Raw genomic sequence first — 23,527 nt, forward strand, 5'->3', positions numbered from 1 at the left:
TATGGGAGGAGGCGTTCCTTCAGATAACCTGGCCCCAAACCGTTTAGGGCTTTAAATGTCAATACCAGCACTTTGAATTGGGCCCGGACCTGGACTGGCAGCCAATGAAGCTGGAAAAGGACTGGCGTGATGTTATTAATGAAGTTATGAAATGAAAAGTTTTCTGTGAGAAAATAAAGCACTTGAAATTTTACCACCTTACATCACTCAATGAGGGTGCCAGTTCTGCTGGTTGTCTTTACCTACTTGGAAATAAATGAACTAAAATGCCCAAAAGTAGCATATGAACACTGGTTAGTGTTTGCCTGTTTTTTTGCTTGTCAAGGATGGGCAGAAGGTAATTGTATATCTATTGGTAGATCTCTGAATGATTTGCGGTAGATAGCCAAGGATTTCTGTCTCCAATTGTTTAAAGCAGCTGCAACAATGGGCCAGTTCTCACAGTCAAAATAGTCTACTGTGGGTTATTCAAGCTACGGCAAGTCATGGTATGTGCTTGCTGGCATTTTGCATATTTAACCTCTGACGAGTGGTAGTCATTGCATCTGAACCTGGTTGCTGAGGGGTATGTAAGGGTTAAACAATAACCCATGATCTGTTGTAGGATTATGTGAGGTTAGGTTAGCACAACATGACAAGCTGCTCCTGGATAGGAAATATTCAAAATGGCTGTTCACACATCCTATAGCCCACCATTTGGCTGTTTGATGATGCGAACCAGCCCAATCACTCCTTCCCCCACTCTTAATTATACTGCTGAAATGAAGAAAACCAGAATGGGCACTAAGTAATTTTTGAGTGGAATTACTGAGTTGCATTTCATACTGGTACTCCAAAAAACAAAACATAAAACAAATCCTGGGCTCAGAGTTCTTTAATTCTAATTGTGTATCTTTTGCACCACGCTTCAGTTAGTGGATCTTGGGGTTCTAGTAAAAAGAAAGTTGATTCTACAAGCTTCATACCTGCCCACTCCTGTGTTGAAGTTGCCGCTGGGCTGCATCTTAATGTAAGGCACAGAATTGAAAGAATAGCTAAGTATAGTAAAGGGAACCAATCCTAATTCACTCTGTGCCACTCCGGCCTTTGTGTGTTTCACTGACACTCATTCTTTTGAACATTTTGTTAATATTCGTTATGAACCCCTTTTCCCAGTTCTGTATGAGTGGCAGTGCAAGACACAAAGGCAGGACTGGTAGGTAGCGAAGGAGGCTAGTACTCTATTCTCAAAAATAAGCTTTCCTGTCTTGGATGTTAGAAGGCTAGGTGACAGAGGAAAGTGTTTCGATATGGATGGCAAGAAAGGAGTTACTTTTAAACACTCTTTCTACAAATCCTTCTCAAAATATGCTTGCTATTAGCTAACCGCATCTCGTCATTTTCCATGCCCTTTCATTTAATATAAGCTACAAGTATTAAGCTATTCCAAAGAATTATCCTGGAAACTCAAAAATGTTGTGGGTTAGACACCCTTTGGGCCAAACCTGGTCCACAAAACTCTTTGTACAAGTCTTCCCCCTCAAAGCAAGCAGATAAAAACAATGCATTCATTCTTCAAGGGAGCAACAAAATAACTTCAGCTTGGCAATCCAAAAGCTTATTCTAAAAGTTTTTGCAAGATGGCAGAGCATCAGAGATGCATCAAGACAAATCTCTCTGGGTAGTTCCATATACTAGTCCAGCCTGTCCCAACATGTTGCCCTCCAGATGTTTTGGAACAACTCCTGTCATCCCTGTCAATGTGGCTAATGGTAAGGAAGTTTAGTCCAAAACTTCTGGAGGGTTCCAGGTTGGGGAAGGTTGGCTAGGCACTGTCACAGAGAAGGCTGTCTCCCATCTCCCGAGCAGTTGCACCTTGGGGGCCAAACTAAACATTCTTTAAAGCACACATAGTAGAGCTATGCATGTTAGCTTCCTCTACTATTCTGTAAGCGTGAACAGTCTTGAATCAGTTTAGCACTCCCCAGGAGAGTAGGATTTCCCTGAAATTCCACTGGAGACATTTTTCTATTATTAACCCCACTATGGGGGTGACAGGTAGAATTTCACAGAAAAAAGGTAGAGGGAATATAAAACAACCTCTCCTGGATTACCATGGTCCTGAACTGTATTGGGGCCAAATGTGCTTACAGGAGAGTAGAGAAGGCTAGTACACATAATTCCACGATACGTGCTTTATCAGATGTTTAGTTCACCCTCAGCTATTGTTGGATGTGGACAAGAGCGCCTCTGATTGGTCTTGAGGACGAGGCGGGGTCAGATTGGAGGAGATGGCCCTTTAGGTGTTGCAGTCCAAGCTGTTTAGGGCTTTAACGGTGATACCTAGCAATTTGAATTTCCCCCATAAATGGATTGGAAGCCAGTGGAGCTCTTCTAGTAATATGCCCACCAAAACTGGCTTCAGTCAGCACTCTAGTTGCTACATTCTGGACCAGCTGAGCATTTGTGGTTGTTTCAGAGTAGAGAGAGCATTGCAGTAATTCAGCCTCGATTGTAAGTGAGGCATGTTATCGTGGCCAGATTGATCTCTTTAGGAATGGATGCAGCTGGCATACCAACCTAAACTGAACAAAAGCACTCTTGGCCATGGCTGCTACCTGAGAATCTAGGAGCAAAGCCAGATGTAGGAATATGAGTTTTCAAGGGGAGTATTATGCTGTATAATATAGCCGGATTTCCTAATCCATCCATCTATCCCATTTATTTTATTTTAATGGAAATAGTTACAAATTTTTCAGTTTGGGGTTGGAGGGAATAAATAACACAACTTACAGGTTAAGGTTGGCTTCTTCCTGTTGAATTATAAGAGTTCAAATGTAGAGAATTGGATTTGATGGCAGTTATTTCTCAGGTAGACAGGGTAGACCTCAGGAGGTGAGGCAATCTGTGCGAATTTGGGTATGGGCCTTTAGTCTAGAGCCAAGCTGCATCCTAAATATGTAATATGGAAAAGAACAAATGGGTGTCTTCTGCTAAAGCTGATGGGATGAGAGTATTGTCTCTTATGTAAACAGCACTCCACACAACAAAGGGGTCTGCTGTGAATACGTTGGACTCAAGAATACATTTGGGCTTCTTTTCTGCAGCTGTGGTTCCTTTAATCTTGGAGATTGCAGGTAATATCTACAAAGACAAAGGAAAGAAGTCCATGTCTGCAAAGAAAAGACTTTGCCTTGGTAAGATGCTTCAGCCCCTTGAACATTTTAATTCCTCTTTTCCCACTATCAAGTACCCTCTTGGGGTATGTCAAGGAGCCCGGCACCTGCGCTCCTGATCTGGGTTGAGTCTGGCGCGCCAGAAATAACAGTCACACCACAGTAGGGTCTAAAACAGTTTATTAATTACACACAGAAAGGTCTGGTAGGGTTCCCACGTCCCAGGGCCAGGACAACACATAAGGGGAAAAGACACAGCACAAAAACAAGAAGGGCAGGAAGGACAAACACAACACCCCACACTCACACACTCAACCCTCCCCCCTGCTAAACAAGCAGCCACTCCTTTCCCAAGACATCCAGCCCTTGAACAAACTTTTACACAAACTCTACCTCTGCAGGCCGTAGCCTCACAGACAGAAAAACATTCCCTCTCAGCCTATGTTACCAGGACCACACTGCTGCAAGGAAGCCCCGCAACTGGCTCAGCCTTGATCTTTTATCGGCTCGGTTGCACGTACAACAGGGGACTATCGGCCAGGTGCAGAGTAGGATGAGTCGACACAATAATTACTCAAGGTCCTTGGCATCCCGATCTCAGATCTGCCCAGAGACCAACTTTGTCAGTAGTCTTAAAGGGACCGCACCCCCCCCCCAAGCCCATCACAGGGTGGAGTGACCAGTATTCTAGACCGTCTTCTACATGTGATCATATTGCTGCGATGTCATTGTGATTTTTTTTTTAACCTAGAATTCTGTTTCTAATTTCCAATATTGAGGGCCAAACTGCATGTGACATTAGTTATGTGTTTATAAAAGTGTGCTTAAACTGGCTGTTTTTATTTTGGAGAACAAGCAGCCACAGTACCCTGATACGGAATGTGCACTCGACCTCAAACCCAGTTTTCTGTTGAAACAGGCTTACTCCTGGATGCTTTTTATCCCCAGAAATGCCGTTCTACTGAGAACACTGTGTGTGTGTGGGGGGGGGGGGGGTAGTGGAAAACTAATGTAGGGCCCCAATTGGGATCCCGTAGCTGCTGCTCCCAAAAGATCAGCCCAGATGAGTATGCTAGTTTTAAACATGACTAATGCCATATTGTTTGGCCCTGAGTTTACTTTCTTTATTTCTACAGCTTAGTAATCTGCCTATCCCCAAATACATTTCCTACATTGCTGCAGACAGTTCTGATACCATTACTGTAAATTTTATTTAGTTACCTGTTCACCCAGTTTGGAGAGATCTTACTTCAATCTTCATTATTCTGAATAATGGTATATAAAAAACAAAGATAGTTGCTTAGGCCCATGAGTAACAAATCCAAAATCCACAGTTAGGCAATATCTCTTCTTAGGGCCAGAGAATTGATTACTCTGAAAAGAGTACTGCATGCCCATACTTTTTGATCCTTGGTGTCATTTTGTAGGTTGAGAATTTTTACTTTGGTAACCTTAATAAGTAAGGATTAGTATTTTGTTTACAAATGTAAGAGTTAAGTGTAGAACACATATATTAACTGTTTCAGTTGTTCAGATGTTTTAATACATTTATATGAACTTTTGTAGGCTACAACCCACTTCATCAGATGCTATAACAGGAGCTGGAGGCTTTGAGATTGAAAAGACAGTTAAATAGGCAGATCTGCAGCAAATGTTCCATTTTCTTAAAGTGACAGTTACAAACAACAAAATGCACTAAAAGTCTCTAATGTGCATAGAAAGCATAGTCCCTATTGAGACCCTGAGCAACACAATCAAATTAAGTAAGGATTGTCACTTGTTCTAGGACTAAGCAGGAACCATTCTCTTCCTTTTTTATCCATCCCTCAAACCAGTTTGAGGTTGAAAAATATATGATATGTAAATACATTGCAGATAATTAAATAGCAATGACAATAACAGCAATCCTACCATACAACCATCTAAAGTTCAAGGCCTTTCTCTAGCCCAGCAGATGTTCATCTAAAAAACCCCACAATCCATCTAAAACAGACTTTTCCAGCCTTTGATCCCCAGATGTTGTTGTACTACAACTTCCGTCATCCCCAGCCAGCAAGGTTACAGATGATGTGAGTTTGGTCAGAACAAAATCTGAGATTCCAACGTTAAGACAGGCTGCCCTAAAGGTTCAAAAAGCTTGTCTTCTTCCCTGAATAGAGTGTTTCATAGAGTAGGCTCTAATGTGAGAATACACTCAACTTCATACTCACCTGCTGCAGCCCAGGTAGCACCTGGAGCAGGGCCACCTTGGAAGATCATAAGTGGGAAAGTATGTCTCTACAATACTCATCACCTAGGCAGTTCAGGGCTTTCACTTAAAAAAACAGCTGGCAAGCTTTTAGAGAATATTTGTAACCAGCCCTGCTCAAAAGCTGGGCAATTGTGTCCTAAACCAGTTGCAATTTTAGTGCACCAATATAGCCAACCAATTGTGCATTCTTTCATAAAACCACCAAATTTGCACTATTTGTAGACTAATACATTGTGATCACTTTTAGATATAGGGGCATGTGATACTTTGTGTGAGTCTGCGTGCACAGTCTATTGAGTATGGTATCCCACACAGTGACTCGTTTATGACATATTGGGCCTGTTTGTACGTTCAAACAGCCCACTGTGGCTTGTGTCAGCAACCATTTTGAATATTCAATCCACAGTTGCTGCTTGTGTTCAAACATGGCGGTGGTGAATTGTGCAAGGGTTAAACCCTTGCAGAACCTATGGCCTATTCTACTGTTGTGTGAGGGTTGTTTTTAGCCCTCACACAACAACCCCTGTCAGGTTCAGATGACATGACAAGCTGTAGCTTGAATTTTCAGGAGGTGCTGTGGTTCAGGAGGTGCTGTGGCTTATAAAAGCTATGACAAGCTGCGACGATCATGCAAACCCAGTCAGTTATATGAGCAACGCACACTGTACGTCTCCTCCTTTAAGATAGAATTACCCTATGAAGTGCAGGCCAGACTCCAATCGTAGAGCAACTAGACAATCCACCATTAATATATGTCTTTTCTTAATGAAACTTGTTTATTGACCTTCATCCAACACAATACTGTTTGGGTCATCTGTTTAGATACCCCAATTCCTCCCCAGGATTTAAGAAAAAGGAGAGAAATAATTGCATGTAGTATTGATGACGCCAAACTCCTTCTGCATCCTCTGTCAGGTAAGAGCATAACTGGTGTGTTGCCCTCGTATCCATAAGCAATGTAGAGGGGTTGGTATTAAAAGCACTAAGATGTTTAAGAGAATCAACAGGGATGTATACCCTCTTCTCTCCACACACCCTCTCCCACTTAGTCTGTGTCTCAGTAGATGTCATCTACTAACACAATCAATACAATTTCTGTCCCACAAGCCTGATTCAGCGGGTTCAGATAATCTATTTTCCTCCACCACTGTATTCAAGTCTGGCAAATCAGAGATGACAAATCTGAACACTATAAAAATGGTTTTACCTTAGCGTCCTACAGAAGTTCTGGGTCAATCTCCCCTCTTCCCCACCTCATTCCCCACTGTTCTAATGTGCTTCACTGGTCTCTTCTGGAAAGTCAAACACAGCCAGATAGATGAAGTATCACTTGGGCATAGGTAGTTACCAAACTTTCCAGTGACCATTTCCACATCCATGGTTGCATTAGCGACTAGCTATGTGTATTCCATACATAGAGGAGATAATTTAAGAGAGGTACGTGCTTGGGCGAGGATTGAGAAGCTTTAATTCTGTTCCAAGAAGATCCAATGGAAGTCTTGTTGCTGTCCAGGATTCTGCATCTACTTTTTAACCAGTGCAACTTCGAATCGAGCAAATTCTGAAGAGCCAGCAACACTCCTTTGCAAGCCAAGAGGTAGGCAGGCAGAGACCTCTCTAACCCTCCTCTGCTCTCTAACTTGAAAAGCAGCTCTTCTCTCATAAACCTCAGTTATGTGCTTACTCCTGTTTGCATCTTAGCAAGTGGGCAGCTAAAGGTACGCAAAAGAAGAGCAGTGGCAAAGTCTCTGCTGTTGTTCAAGCTGAGGTTAAAGAGCCTTTTGTGTGTCTGCTTCATAGAAAATGTCTAAGAGAAATAATAATGTGGGGTTGGGATCAGGGGCTATCCTGGGAGCGGAGAGGTTTGGCCTGTTGCTATATGGACAGCTTTGTACTATTACATGGTCTCTAGATGCTTGTATTTTGTAATTTTAGTTATTAGAGCTTTTTTTAAAAAAAATATCTCTAAGCGGTTCCAGTAATGTGTTCTGATATCAATTTGCCTTATGACAATTTGTCACTTTACCAAACAGTGTGGACCCTTTCCATCTGCTAGAGCAGCGGTTCTCAACCTGTGGGTCGCGACCCCTTTGGGGGTCGAACGACCCTTTCACAGGGGTCGCCTAAGACCATCGGAAAACACATATTTCCGATGGACTTTAGGGCCTAAAGTCTCCATACATCGCTGCCTGCATCAGACTGAAGCGAGGGAAACCCACTTTATTGTTCAGGGAAAACATTCTTCCGTGTACAAACTCCTGCGCTTTTGTCCAGATGCCCCCCTTCGGTGCTAATCTCAGCCACCAGATCCCCTCCCCGCACACATCCCCATGCCGGCCTCCCCGCCCCCTGGGTGCCTACCCCAAAGCCGGGCTCAGCCAGCGTAGTAGCCATACATTCCCAGGACAGCGCCCAGCCTTCCTTTCCCTCGAGCCTGGCTGTGCCACGGGGAGGAGGGGCTTGGATTTTTCTGCCTCCCACCCCTGGGCCCATCCGCTCCCCCGGCGCCTCCATTGGAGCGCGGTCCCTCCTTCCCTCCACACATCCCTCGCTGCGACTCCAGCTGGAGGCCGACTCTCACCTCGCTCTTCTCTCCCTCCACTGGGGTCCGCAACAGTAAAGCATCCCCCTAGCCGGAGCCACCCGGAGGATCCCCCGGGCAGCAACAGACGCTCCCGCAGCAAAGGTTCTGAGAGGTGCAGAAAGGTTCTCACATCCCGGGAGGGTAGGGACTGCAGACGGAATGGACTCGAAAGGAGAAAACGAGGCGCGCACGACGGTGAGGCAGAGGAATACTCCCGTTACTATTTCCCCAAGGACAACGAGAGCATTTCCCTGCTAGAATAGCGGTTACAGAACAGCACCAGGCCTAGAACGAACCGCAAGATGTGCCACCCCGGCTCCTTCCTTCTTGTCTTGTTCTGGCCAAGGAAAGACGCCTCAGCTCCGTTTCCTCAGTTACCGCCAGCCTTGCTGACTTCAAGGCAACAATTTTACCTGGAAAGGGGCAAGCAGCCGTGTTGGTCCATTGGAAAAAAATCCAAACAAAAGTGGCAGTGGGGTATAAATACATAAACAAACAAATATAATTAACGCCAACTCACCATGTCACAACGTGGTAAGTTCTGAAGTACCCTAGAATTCTTCTTATTTATTGATAATACTTCTATACTGCTTAATATCATAAAATCTCTTAAGCAGTTTACATGTGCATATTGTTCAGGCTAGATACTTGAGGGAGTGCGTCTCTCTCTATACGCCTGCCGGAGAGTTGAGATCTGTTGGAAGAGTCCTCCAGTGTGTTCCACCAATGTGAGACACACGTTATGGTGGGGCATTAGAGAGGTCTTTCACTTTTTGTGATTAATCACTATGCTTTAATTATGTTCAATTTGTAACAAAGAAAATACATCCTGCATATCAGATATTTACATTACGATTCATAACAGTAGCAAAATTACAGTTATGAAGTAGCAATGAAAATAATTTTATGGTTGGGGGTCACCTCAACATGAGGAACTGTATTAAAGGGTCGCGGCATTAGGAAGGTTGAGAACCACTGTGCTAGAGAAACACATTTCCCCCAGTAACTTCAATTCCTTTCTTCTGCAAAGTGGTGGACTGGGCACTTGTTAGCTGCATCTTATGCATGTTTAGCTGGAAGTAAGTTACACTTCTAAATGTGTATATATATATAGAATTGTAGCATTAAGTAATTGATCCTGCATAGTGTTGTATGTATCCAAATATTTTGGATTGTGCTCTTAGGTTGTATAAAAGTTCTATTTTAATTGTAAACCAATATTTATGTGATAGTTTAAGGTATAATAACCAGTATGCATAATTGTTTGGGAACTGTATGACTTTTCAAATGGGAAATCATTGATTTAAGTCATTGATTTTTAAATTGGGATCCCTTCTTAGTGATTTCAATGACCTTGATTTAATCTGCTGTGCTGTATAGATCTAAAATTCTCAGTACTTTAACAAATGTATTTTGCCTATATTGGAATAAGATATGACTGGTCCACATTTGGCTTGGGGCATAGGATATAAGTGCATATCAGGATATAAGTGCATATCTGAGACAACAGAAGGTCTCCTTGCACACTCTTCTTTGGCAAGACAGTGTGCCATTAAACACATTTCCTAACCTAAGTGACTTGTTTTCAGCTCAGTCTGCTAGATATTTGCTTAGATGTAGGTTTTACTAGATTCGATGGGAGTTAGTGTTTAGGACTAGAGCCTTACTTTGATTGGATCAGGCTGTACTCAACCTTTGTAGAAGTGTGCTTAAAGTGGTATTTTAATTTAGTGTTGTAAATCTGATTGAATTGCTAATTTTAATCTAGAAAAAAACAGGAACTTCACTACAAGAAATACAAAATTAATAAACTGAAATCGTATATTCCAAAGCCAAATTTCAAATATTCTCAAATATGAAAGGACAATAAAGTAAATGTTTCCTCCTATGCTCTTCCTTTTCTTGTCAGTTCCTAATTCTAAAACTCAATTTATCATCTAGATGAGCTTTCACAAAAGGCCATGAACGTATTTTCTATCGCCAAGGGCTTTCAAGGGCTCGGACTTTTTTTTTTTTTTTTGAACTGTGGCATTCCATGCCACAAGCTAGTTTTAAAACATAGGGCACAGAGGCTTTTCTGTGGTCATGGTGAACAGTTAGTTGGCCCTCTGTGAGTGCATAGAGCCTATTTAGTGGCCATATAAAACCAATTCCAGCAAACCTTCTATAGTAGCTGTATCCACATAGGTATATGACAATTTCATTTTGTTCAGTAGCATTGGCTTTTCCCATTTGCCAAAGCTTTAAAAAAAGATTACTGTTTCATGTTAACAGCTAGTATCAGAAGCCATGCTGAAATGAAGTAAATTGTCAAGCTCCTCACCCACTTGGTCAAAGTGAATCTAGGAAACCAGTATGAGGATCAAGGCCACATAGACTTAACTATGTAGATTTAGCCACATGAAGACAGTACCTGTTGTATACTAGAAGAGAGTGTTTCCCAATGCTGCACATCTCTGATCCAAGGAATTATTTTTTTTGTTGGTTTGTTAGTTGCACAGTAGTACTTGCTGTATGATAGTCACAAAACCCTACTATGTAGTTTATGCTGTATTTGTCATGTTGTGTCACCAATACATCTTGCAGGTTTCAAATGGAAGATAAATTAATTGAAGTGACATATTAAGGCATTTAAATAAAGATGGAGGATTAGCATAAATATTTGAATAGGAATTCCCAATTAAATGTAAACATATTTTGAAAAAAGTTTTCTAACCTGGTAGTGAAATACCATTATTTCTGTGTTTACTGTCTTCAAGAGAAGTGTATTAACTTGTATCCATTTATTCTAATGTAACTTTCATCAATGAATTAGAGAACTGCAGCCTCTTTCAAGTGATGGCAAAACAGCAGCTTAACAATTTTGGAAACCAACTTGAAGAATAGCTAACAACATTTTAAGGGTAGGAAGCAAAATCTTTATTCTAGGTACCCATATTGATACTCCGCCTTAGCAATGTTTCTGACGTGATGGACTGATTTTGAAGTGATCTCCTGAGTACAGGAATCCTCATATTCTCTCAGTATTTTCTTTCTCGGACAAAGCAAGCACACATACGTGGTTTAATAAACAAAATCTTCCTATTTCTGTTCTCACATAGGCAGTACAATTATTTTGCAATAAAACTAATTGCATAGGACATGGGTAGGCAACTTGGCCTCTCCAGATGTTTTAGAGTATAACTCCCATAATCCCAGGCATGCAGCACAAAAGTTATCTAGCCCATGTGTGACTGGTCAGCATTTGGCTTGGTGGGATACAAATTTAGTAGGCCTAATATTAACGAAGGCTTTAAAGTCCTTTTGTTCCTTTCGCACATCTCTTTCTATGGTTTCAACTTCTCATAACTTAATTTATCCAAACTAAACTGTTATAGACAATGTCTTCCTTCTTGTTTACGTAGTTTTCGTACATTTAAGTATCAATTTATGTGTTTATAAATCCTCTGAGATTTAAGTCCTCCAAATTATTCCATGTAGCACTTCTGAGACATACTAGTTTAAAGCAGAGGTGGGCAACCTTTTTGAGCCCATGGACACATTTGGCAATTTAAGGCACTGTCCTGGGCACTATCAGAAAATAGCTGCCATTGAAGGTGTTGCTAACCCAGTGGACAATTAACCCAACCCAAAGATTGAGTAAAGTCAGAAGTGGTTTAATCCCAACACACTACGCAATTCTTTTGAACACACAGTTTTCAGTGGCAACAGAAACCTGTTTTACAGAAGGGAAACTCTTTTTTCCTCTCCTTTTCTCTACACGCGAACTCATTTCCCCCCCCTATCTTTTGTGCTTTTGCGTTTACCCACAGCTATCCTCTCATCCTAACCCATGTATATGTACATACATAAATGTAAAATAAGTGTGAAAGGTAGGCACCAAGAAAGGTGTCCAGGGGTGTTCTGGTTCTCCCACACATCTCACTGTCACACCCCAAACCTCCAGTTTAAAGAATAAATGGCCCAGATTACACATCACAAAAATGCACAATTCTTTTAAATTGTGGGTTGTAATGAATGAGGCAGACTTCTGTCCATGGCTTGTTTAGTGTGATATGTGTCAAGAAATCCATTTTTTCTTCTCTGTGTTTTAGCAGCCTGTGCAGTTCCATTCCGTAAGGCTGAGCCTGCGTGCATTCGTTAGGCCACCTGGGTGTGTTACCTCATGCCTTCTCTGGCTTCAGGGCCAAAGCAGAACCCTCACTAATTTGGCTGAACAACTTCAGCTGAGCGTTGGTGAAAAATTTCTGCTTCCAGAAACCTGAGCAGATTGTTTCCAGCTAGCTCTGATTGGCTAATAGGGATCTCATCAGATTTGCTAAAGGCTTTTGGATATAAAACCAAGGGCTGGGAAGATGCTGGTGTCTTTGCTTTCTTTCATCTTGCCCTGTCCGGTGCTTGCTTTCGAGCGTTCACTTTCTGAGGCCATTTCTATTGAAGGCCTGTGCCGCTGGTATGTATAGACAGGTTTAGACGGTTTTGTTGTTTTGCCCTGAAAGTATTGTCTATAAACATTGCTCAGGTTCTTTTGTATGTTTGCCCCCTTTCCCTTTCTGTAAATAAACCTACCAGCTATCATATTGGAATGTGTGTACTTTATTCCATTTGTCCTTGGTACTGCTTTCCCCTTGGTTATTGCTGCTGTTTAACGTATCTAAGCAACCTGTTGTCCCTGCCTACACTGCTGGGAGTTAGGGTACCCCCCCTTCGCAACATGTGTACCAGAAACTCTGGCTTGTTGGGGGAGAAAGAAGCCAGAATTCCTGATTCTCATGTCACACTATGCAAATCAGGAACACTTGCAGTGGGAGTGATCTGGCAGCATGCATTAACATGCTGCTCATTTGCAATAAGCCACAAATTTTAAATCGTGTGTTATGATGACATGTGTACTGGGCCAGTGTTGTGAACTGGCAAATGTAGCCATCTGTTTATATGCTCCCCCCCCAGTTGTTGTGGGATGTCTTGTGGGGGAGGGGGTTGATAAGAGAGGTGGGAAGCACAAAAGCCGATTTTCATGTGTACCTCTAACAGTACCTTGGGATCCATGGGAGCTAGTTGTGGTGGCATGAAAAGAAAACTAGTCCGCATGGGACTCCATACAGCGTTCACCTAAACATTTCAGAGTGTGTGGTAAGTGTGACTGGAAGTTTCTAAAGAAGATATGGCTGCCATATGCTAGAAAGAGCTACAAGGATTTGCTCTTAGTGAAATAGCGTTGAGGAGTTTTCGCTCACTTCCATTATGCTACAAGAGGTGTTTGTGTCACTGTGTCACGACTGGCAGAGGTGCGTAAGAAACCATCTGACAAAAGCAGTTTCTTGTTTGTAGTCAGTTACGTAACCCATGGAGAATGCTTTTTGACAAAAACAAAGTGCAGATGTTGTGGGAGGGAGATTTGAAAAGGATCATTCACAAAATTTTGAGGTTTTTTTTTACAGTGCTGCACAGGGATTGCTAGAAAGGGCCACAATGAAGGCAATATTGCTTGTGCAGATCAGAATTGGTAAGGTCTAACTATTAGCAGTTTGAATCTTACTGTTTGCCAAAGCTTTTCTATGAGACATGTAGTTAAATATTGGCTGAAAAGACCAGGGCCCCATCTTGATGGCGGCGTGAGGCCTCAGGCTCCCACATTGGTGCTCCTTCATGGCATCTGCATGGGAAGGAGTGCCAGTGTGGAGTTGCTGCCACTGCCAGGCCGAGCACAGGGGGAGGGGGGAGAAACAGGGCAGCCGGCTCTCCTTCTGGCTGCCCCATTCCTCTCCCCCCCTTTTTTAAAAATAATAATCTGTAGATGCGAACCTTCACATCTATAGTTTTTAAAAAATGGGAGGGGGGAGGAACGGGGCAACCAGAGGGGGAGGGATACGTGCTGCCCGAACTGGCTCTCCTCAGAGGGAGGAGAGCCAGTTCAGACGCCACACATCCCTCTCTTCCTCCCCCCCTTTTTTAAAATCTGTAGATGTGAATCTGTAGATCTGTAGATGTGCAGATTAAAAACATAGTAAAAAAAATTAAAAAATGGGAGCAACAGGGCAGCTGGAGGGAAAGGAAAAAACAGACATGCAGCGCCTGAACCAGGCCTTTTCTAGCCGATGGCGACCAATCGGGGCGCCATCGGCTGTGGCACGGCTCCACTTAAAAAGGTTGGAGTTTAGGGGGTTTGCCCCTAAATGGCTTCGCGATGGTGGCTGCATCATATAGATGACCTGCCGCCACTCCGAATCCACTCCATGGCAAACTCTTCGTACCTCTTGAACAGTTCAAAGTAGATAGAATGAAAAGTACACATGCAACATAGAGAATCTCTTGGGTGCCCAGCTATTCCCTCCCAGCCATAATGACCTAGAGAGCCTTGAGGATGAGGAATTAGGTGTGTGAGGAATTAGGAGAAGCATGTGAGAGAAGCTATGGAATGCTCACCATGTGGAATGGGGATGGGGGTTACTTAAAAAGGTTTAGCTGGGATAGCTGCAGAGAGTCAACCACAAGAGGGTGCTAAAATGCTTATTTCTAAAGTTACTGCATATATTAAGCAAACTTTTGAAGTATTGAACCTATGATTTAACTATTTACCTTTTGAGGAGATTTGACATTGGCATTACCATTAAGAATTACCATAATATGCTGTTTAATGGTTGTCTTCCATGTGCGTAGAATTTTAATCCCTTTATTACTCGAGAGTTGATTCTAAAATTAAGCAGCATATGTAAAAAGCCTTCATTAGTCAGACTTTGTGTTTGTTTATATATTTCCAACATGCCTGTTAGAACAACCCCATCACACGCAGAAAACAATTGTACGAATAAAACAATTGTATGAACGTAGTAAACAGTCCCAGATATTAAAAACATATATAAGGGGCCGCAAATATGATCTTAAAGAGGCCTTGTTGGAATGAAATGTTATTTTACGTTCCATTTAAGGAATGCAAGAGGGCGGCTGGTGGAGTCCTTGGGATGAAATTCCACAAGGTTGGGGCACTAAAGAGACCCTTCCCTAATTCCCCTCCAACTTAACCCTCATGGCAGGCCTATGAGCAGGGCTCTGGAGGCTTAGACAGATTCATACAATGGGAAAGATAGTGCTTCAAATAACCTGGTCCCAAATAGTTCAGGGCTTTAAAAGCCAGAACAAGCACTTTCAGTTGAGCCTAGAAACAATTGGGGAGCCAATGTCACTGATTCAGCTATTAAATGAAGTGTGATGTGATCAAACTGCCTAGCCACTACAAGAATTCTGGTGGTTAAATTTTGAGCAGCAGAAGTTTCAAGACTTACCTTTAAAGGTAGCCCTGTGTACACCATAGTAGTCTACTCAGGATGTTAGCAGTGTATTTGTGATTAAGACTAGGTCCACTCTCTCTAGATAGCCAGATTTGCTAACCCTGACCCTGGTAAAATGCATTTCTTGCTACTGAGGTGACTTGTGCCTCCATAGATTTTTATCTGGCTGAGCTTTTATATTGTATTTTATACTATGGTTTTATACTGTAGTTTTATACTTTGAATGTTTTTAAATTTTGTGAACCGCCCAGAGAGCTCCGGCTATTGGGCGGTATAGAAATGTAATAAATAAATAGATAGATAGATAGATAGATAGATAGATAGGTAACACTGGGTCCAGGCACACGCTCAAGCTGCTTACCTGATTCTTCAGGAGGAGTGTAACTGTTCAAAACAGGTTGCAAACTTTTCTTCAGATCAGCAGTCATTCCAACCAATAAAAGCTCCATTTTACCTGAATAAGTTTAAGTTCGTTTGCCTCATTATTCCAAAGCCGCTTTCAGACACTTGTTGAAACTTTCCACAGCCTCTCTAAAATTAGAAGATGGAAACAAGAAGCAGAGCTGCATGTTGTCAATATTTTTGTGACACTTAAACCCAAAAATCTGGACAACAGATGCAAATAATTGGTATAATTCAAAACTGGAGTTGAAACTGGAGTTCACTCTGGCATCCTGCCTCGGAATGGGGAGTTTGGCATTGAATAGTAATGATTCAGACCTGCTGGATCCAGTTTGGCTCTCTTTAAAAGGGGCTGAACCACCACCTCTATAGAGTGGCAGGAACCACAGCTTCCCTACAGGAGGCATGGGGCTCTTCCGAGGCCTAGATTGAGAACTGAGATCTGGGTGTTCTTAATGGAGAAGGACAAGGATCCAGAAAGCAGGGAGTAGGCATTAAACCTCTAAGCAGCTTGCCAGCACCCTCCAGCTGTGCAAACTGAAAGGTATCCATTACAGCCTGATGTGACAGTGTTCTGGCTACATCAATCTCTGATATAACTCTGGAGTCCAAGTTGGAGTGGATAGGAGTGGTTTTTATTTGCAAAATGTGATAGAAAGTGGTTCTAGCAGTTGGTTCTCAGCCTATTTGACATTGGCTGACGTTGAGCAGATGCAATGATGGCTGATAAGCTATCTTCACCATTATCATCACCACACTAGTCTAAGATGAGATCTATCCTGAGTTTTATTGATGATCTTTATGCTCCAGTTGTTGAATCAACTGTGTCCTTGTCGTCAGGATACCAAGGAGCTGAGAAAGTCCTTGAGCAAGGATGTTTGGGAGCAATTGTATTGTTGGGCTGGTTCATTTCTTTCCAAAAAGACAGTAGGGTCTTAGCAGGACCATTGGTCATATCTGAAATAAACTCTGCTGGAAATACTCTGAAACAATCCAGATCCACAGGTCTCCAAGGGCAGATCATAATAGGCTGCCCACTTCTACAGAAGTCTGTGCCAGCACAAAGCCAAGCCTGACTAGACAGTGATCTGTCCATGACAATGGAGTCATAACAAGCTCCCCCATCCACAGATAATCTCTGTCCCGTCAATCAGAACAGAAAAACAAGGCTAGTATATGTGGCAGGATTTGATATATTCTGCAGTAGGGTCATGGAAGCCATGAAATTCCAAGCCATCCCCAGCAAGGTGTCCTCTTCGTGCATGTTTAAGTCTCCCAAGACCACCAACTTTGGGGTCCTTAGCACCATGGGATCAGCTCTGCCAGCTTGGGCAAGGAAATGGTTAGGAGTGTGTGTGTGTGTGTGTGTGTGCGTACATGCACGCAGTCTCCCAATTTTGAGTTCTTGGACAGGGAGATGCAATCCCTATGGACAACAGCTACCTCTTTTCCCTGCCTATGGATCATTGAGTTGTCTTTAATTGATATGTTGCCAAGTAATGTAGAATAAAATGATGCCTACCTCTATATTTCTACAGCAACTGCATTTCTTGAAGGATTATCTAGCGAAACATTGAGGAATGGTGGGGTACATTTCCTATCTTTTGGCTACCCCACTTCCCTATGTTCTCTGATAACTTTCCACTTGCTACCTTTACTTTATACTCCAGTTCAGTTTTCTCTCCTCTCCAATTGCCAATGCTGAAAGCCATGTGGAGCTTTAAAACCTAAGCCACTAGTATATCTGATATTTGTGGTGAGCTTTTTCCTTCCACCCCTACCCACTTTACAATCCAGGGATTTCAGTTGTCTAAGGTTTTAAGAATTACACGAATTTCGAGCAGTTTTACCTGGAAAGGGATTGTGTGCGCAGGAGACCCAGTCAGGTGAAGAAAATACACTTTGGCTGGCCTGGACTCCAAGGAAGGTAGGAGATACTGCTTTCCACCAGGCAGAGATCTGATGAAATGCTTCTTTCATCCCAAATGCAAATGATTAAGAGTACAGCAGCATTGCAGTACCACTACTGAAGTGACTCTTCTTATTGGTGCTGGAATGTGGATGCTGGGAAAAGAGGTTGGTAGCAGGTTATCCAGCTTAGTGAGGAGAGAAAAGGCAGACAGGAAGTTCTTTGTTGGCCTTGTTGGACACATACGGTTTCTGACCGTCACCCTACAGATTGCTTATTAGCAGTCCTTGATCTGGCTGTCTTTGTCTTTCTCTTGCAGAATATTATAACTGAGTGAGCAACTGGGGATTGAAGATAATCCTGGTTTGGAGTTTGGATTGTTATACTTATTATTCCAAGACTGAGGAGAACTTCACAACACCAAATAGAACTGGATTTTCACCCTAGTTCAGCAGCTTTGCTGCTCACTTAAATACAGATGAATGAAGACCCCATTTGGAAAGGCACCAGGTCAGCGATCCAGAGCTGATGCAGGTAGGTAATGTTTCCATGCATCCCACCAGTGGTTGGCAAATGTTGGTGGCTGCAAATCTATATGTTGCATTGTGGTGCTTGTAGGTGTTGGAGGCCAGATCCCTGTGTCTAAGAGTTCTGCTAGTTTCTTTAACTTGTCATGTCACACTAAAGTTCTACTGTAAGTATACAGTGGCACATTCAAACTGGAATGCTCAACGTGCCAAGAGGGACGTAAGATCTGCTAGAATAAAGAATAGGTGATGCTTCTGTTGTTCCTTAGAATTTTTAGCTACTAAGGAGGATTTATACTGGCTGCTCAGAAAGTTTTGAGAACCATTAGCAATTTAAGACCTGCTGCAATATTTTTCTCACATAATTTCCAATAATAAGGCTTTAAGTAGATGACTATTGACAGCAGGATCTACACTACTGCTTTAAAATGGTTTATAACAGTAGTGACAACTGTTGGGGCCCAGGACATGCTCCACATACAGTTTTCAAACTGTTTCCAAAGTGTCACATCCTGCTCAGTGTAGATCTGGCCAGTGTTGCTCTTTTTTGATGTCCCCCAGTTTGAGACTCCCCTACAGGTCAGATGTGTCATTAATCTTGCTTCATTCTGCTGACAATTTGGCTTGTATTATGCAAAATCCATATACAGAGATGTTCTCATGTTAGAAGTAGAAGGTGGATGATCGCAATCATGATGTCTGACCATGACCCTTTCGCACACCTGACATTCTTATGTCGGGCAATACATGTGCATAGAAGCCTGTACATCACCTATTTTATGGTGTTCAAATCATTGGAGCATAAACAAGTCTAGGGTAGATGCACTTGTGTCATCTAACATATGGATGTTGGGCATGGTAAAGGAAGAGGGCACAGTTGACACGGTTGGGATTTATCCACTCAAACACCACCATGCACAATTAGGAATACCTCCATATGGCTAAATAATATCTGCTTTAAATTCATTCCTAGAATGGATTTATTTTGTTGGCACGGCATGTCTTGATATTTATTATTTATACAGTGCCTCAGAAGCACTTTATGTAGATGTTAACGAGATAGGCCCTGCCCACAGGGTGTCTTCTGTAAATAAATATATAATAAAAGTTGACATTCTTAACATATTAGCATTTGAATTGGAATATACATCATATCTGCTTTATGAGTCAAGTGGTCAAATATTAATTTATTATGACAACTAGACTGCTTTTTCAGTTGTGCTGCAGTCTAGTTTTGACTTAATCTGATATAAAGCATTCATAGAATTTCCATGATCAGAATATTTCCTCAGACAAGATTAAAGTTGCTTAGTTCCAAAGATAAATATTTGTGTTCAGGCAAATGTACATTATTGTGTTGCCTTTCTATATCAAATTTAAATCAGGGAAATTGCATAGATGGTAAGCAAACATGCCAAAAGAAGTCTTAAAAGCACACTGGCATTTAAAATGGGGAGAGATTGTGATCTGAGAGGGAAGAATGCTCTTTAACTTTTCAGAAATGTCCTGATATGGAAGCACGTATGCTAAAGTTACAAATCAAAGAACAACTAGAATACACCTGGATAGACTAGAGCAGGCATGGAACTTGTTGTTAGATACCACAGTTCAACCCCAAAAATGGAAAATGGCATTAAAGTCCATCATCCCCAGCCAGCATAGCCATTTGCCATCCTGGCTGAGGATGATGGGAGCTGTAATCTGACACATCAGGAAGGCGCCAGTTTGGGGGTGGCTGTAATAAGTTGTCAAGAAAAACAGCTTGCCGATTCTCAAGGTTGGAAATCTGAATTGCCATCAACTCCTTCTCAAAGACCTTGGGTGAGCTCTTTAGCCTGAAATCAGTAAAATATAGATAAGTGTGTCAAGGCATTTATTTGCACAGATCATGAACAACAGCATCCCCCCCACACACACACACACGAAAGTTCTTGGACTGCTCATAACGCTGGACATAATTGTGATGAGGTCACATGTTTTGCAAATGTGGAGATAGGTCTTTCAGTAGTTTTCTGAATAATTGTATGAATAAGAGTAATTGACTATTCCAATTGAACTAATGAACCTGTTTAATGGTGGATGTATGACTATATCCTTTTAGAATAGGATATTTCAGGTTGTAACTAAAATATTCTCCCTCTGCATCTTACCACAGAGGTATTTTGCTGCCTCTAAATCCCTATAGACTAGTTCTTTTCCAAGGTGATATTACCACGTGTCCCAATCTCGCTACAGCCAACATGCAAGTGTACGATATCACATATCCAGGACACTTTGCCCTATGTAATTAGGAAATTCAATGATCAAATGCCTCCAAGCAAATTCTAAGTTACAGTGCCATTAAAGTCCAGAAAGAACCATAAAATTGAGAATGTTATCACCTAGAGATTGAGAGTTTCTCAGATCATAAATAGAAGAGATTTATTTGGGGAACACTACAGTGGAGCTCTCTTATAGAAAGCTACCCTTTTTAATTGCCTGTAGGGAGAAGACTGGTAAGCTGCCTGAATTGTTTTTGCTCTGCTTAAGCCTTAGCATGGTTTTGAATGTGTCATGTGTTTGAATCTATGCATGTATAGGCCTTGTACTGAGTGTTCTTATGAAGTTATCTTAATAGTAAAAGAAAGGCAAACCTGGTCTAAGAGAGTGATTCATGGTAAATAGACATACAAACTTTTTTATATCCATGGTTTGAATATTTTTCTGTGCTGAGATGACAATTTTTTCTTGGAGGAATCTGAATAGACTCGGTTACATTGGTGATCCAGGGTCTCCTACTTACAGAAAGAATATTCTGAGAGAAGACCCGTATGTCATAACGCATGTGACTATATTGACATATATTAGCATATGTTAATTTAGATCTTGGGCCTAGAGATGAAGTAATCATGGGAGGTTGTGCTCCATATATAACCAAGGGGATATTAGCTTTTGAACACAAACCAAGACTTGACTCAAATTTTGCTTTATAGCAAAATATGCTAGAACATCAAACAGATGGCTTTGATACAGAGTTGAAGTTGGTTAGATAAATCTAATTAAGTTTGGATCATTTGCTTATCATTGGCTTATCACATTCTCTCTTTGTCTGTCTCTGGACTGGTAGACTGGATTCTTCCACAACAAGAAATTGGACAAAAGCAAAATCAGATATGTGGCTGTATTCAGACTTAGTCATGCTTAGAGAGTAGATCCATTGAAATCAGTGGGTCGTTAGTCATGACTATTGCTTTCAGTGGGTCTGCTATAAGCATGTCAAAGTTTTGATCCCACCCATGGACTTTTTATCTCATGTCATCAGATTATCAATGCCCAGGACAAGAAGAAAGAATAAAAAACAAATCATATAGGGACTCTTTCTGAATGGTCAGATGGACATCAAACTGCAATAAGCAAGGTTTGGTGTCTTATCTGAGGTATATAAAAGAGATGTCCCGAGCTGCAGCATTGGGACAGAAACTCCCAATGGGCAGAGAAAACAACCCCTTCTGAACCCCAAGTGAGCCTGCTGAAGGAACTGCATGCCACAGATGTCTGAACCCAGTCTTCTGGTGGCAGTAATGTTTTTAGAAATGAACTGTAAACCTTGGTTGACTAGGGCTGGTTAAATTAGGTTTTAATACTATTTCATTGGACTTAATCCGTGTGCTTTGTGTTGTGAACATTTGCAATCTCAGCAAGCAGATAAGAAAGACGCTTGATCATCATCGTCATCATCATAATTAATAATATATTACCTGCCCCTCCTTCTGGATCAAGGTGCGGAACAACACTAAATAAAATATAATACATAAAATTAGTTAAAAGGGCACATAAAACCAATACAATATTAAAATCACAGCATCTTAAAATTCTTAGATTTAAAATTCATTTGGGTAGGCCTGCCAGAAGGGACTAGTCTTTACGGCTGTCTTAAACTCAGAGAGAGCATTAAGCTGATTAATCTCCTCTGGCAGGCCATTCCACAGTCCGGGGGCGGCAGAAGAAAAGGTCCTCTGGGTAACAGTGGCCAGCCTAGTTGTGGCTGACTGGAGTAAACCCTTCCCAGAGGACCTGAATGTGTGGGGTGGATTGTATGGGAGAATGCGATCCCGCAGGTAACCTGGACCCAAACCATGTATGGCTTTAATAACCAACACTTTATACTTCACCCGGAAATGAATTGGCAGCCAGTGAAGTGATTTTAAAGTTACTTCCCTGGCAGGGGAGACACCTTGATCATGAAGGAGGTTTTACCAGGGTGAGGCTCATCCATTGCACTTCGGGTGTGCTGACCCAACTTGACTGCATAAACCTGCACATATGCACCTATGCCTGCTGGCTTAGTCACTGTTGACCTCTTTCTTGTAGGGCATGCAGGTGTATCTGCCAGCATGATGAAGAAGAGAGCTTCCCACAAGTAAGCGGTTTTGCAAATCTTAATCTGATGTTTTGCAGCTTTTGTGATAGATATGTAATTTCAAGAATGTCAGCTTTATTGAGGCCTGCTATTTTGTTTCAGGAGCTGTGTGAATGTTTTGTTCCTGGAGATTTAGTGAAGGTCAATTGGGTTGCAGCCCTAATATGTAATTAAACATTTTAAGACCTTGCATTGTGTAACACTTAATGATGATTTATGTTTAAAAAAATGAAACTTTTTTAAAAAAACAAAGTACATGTGTAGAAACACATTCTTCTTCGTGGTCTCTGTGCATCACACATATGGGCTCTGCGCCTGCGCAGGGCCAGGTTCAGAAACTTCTCAAGCTGAAAATCTTTTAGGCGGGAACCCCTCCCCCACCGTCCACTGAGCATGCTCAGGGGTTCCCGCCTAATCCCCTCAGTTCTCTTCAACCGCCTGTGGGTCAACAGCGTTTGGAGACTTCTCTTGGTATAGTGCGTTTTTTGTTATACCATAGCTGAAAAATCTATCAATTTTTCCTTCTTTCTCTTGTTTCTCCAGTTTTCTATCTTTCCTATTAATATATATATTATTTGTTTGTTTGTCGGCGTCTTGGTGCCTATGGCACATCAAGGCCTCTTCAAGAAGTGTTCCAGTTGTGGACAGAAAATAGCACAAAACGATGGACATTCTTTGTGCTTGCTCTGCTTGGGGGAGACTCATGTAGAGTCGTGTGCCTTTTGCTTGAAGTTTTCAAGGCAGGCACGAAAAAACCGCGCAGAGCGCCTTCGGGCTATTCTCTGGGAAAAGGCTTTGGAGGCAGTAGACAAACTGAGAGCGACTCGCGTTTCTACATCTCCACACAAGATGGAGTCTATGCCCCAACATCCTCCGACAAGGAGTGAAGCCTTAGCGGTTCCCCCCTTCTCCTCTCAGTCCGCAACAAAGGCGGCAAAGAAAATCTCTAAGAGAGCGAGAGAGCACTCTGAGGCAGAAAACCCTCAGAGAAAAAAGAGCAAAACCATGACA

General features: G+C 42.0%; 1 protein-coding gene and 1 pseudogene across 3 annotated transcripts in view; both read left to right on the forward strand.

Moving 5' to 3' along the window:
• SPIN1 (spindlin 1) overlaps window positions 1–23,527 on the forward strand; it is a 50,344-nt gene that overhangs the window by 9,947 nt on the left and 16,870 nt on the right. For 2 of the 3 annotated variants that reach the window (XM_063129437.1, XM_063129438.1), the window contains exons 2-3: window positions 17,910–18,124; window positions 22,468–22,516. In XM_063129437.1, the coding sequence (XP_062985507.1) occupies window positions 18,073–18,124; window positions 22,468–22,516 (101 nt within the window). In that variant the 5' untranslated portion in view covers window positions 17,910–18,072. Of the gene's footprint in view, window positions 1–6,257; window positions 6,322–17,909; window positions 18,125–22,467; window positions 22,517–23,527 lie in introns of those variants that run through there. The other variant, XM_063129439.1, reaches the window with a different exon arrangement.
• On the forward strand, window positions 22,307–22,411 carry LOC134400972 (U1 spliceosomal RNA; annotated as a pseudogene).

This window comes from Elgaria multicarinata, chromosome 6 (genome assembly GCF_023053635.1).
Source record: "Elgaria multicarinata webbii isolate HBS135686 ecotype San Diego chromosome 6, rElgMul1.1.pri, whole genome shotgun sequence".
Classification (NCBI taxonomy): domain Eukaryota; kingdom Metazoa; phylum Chordata; class Lepidosauria; order Squamata; family Anguidae; genus Elgaria; species Elgaria multicarinata.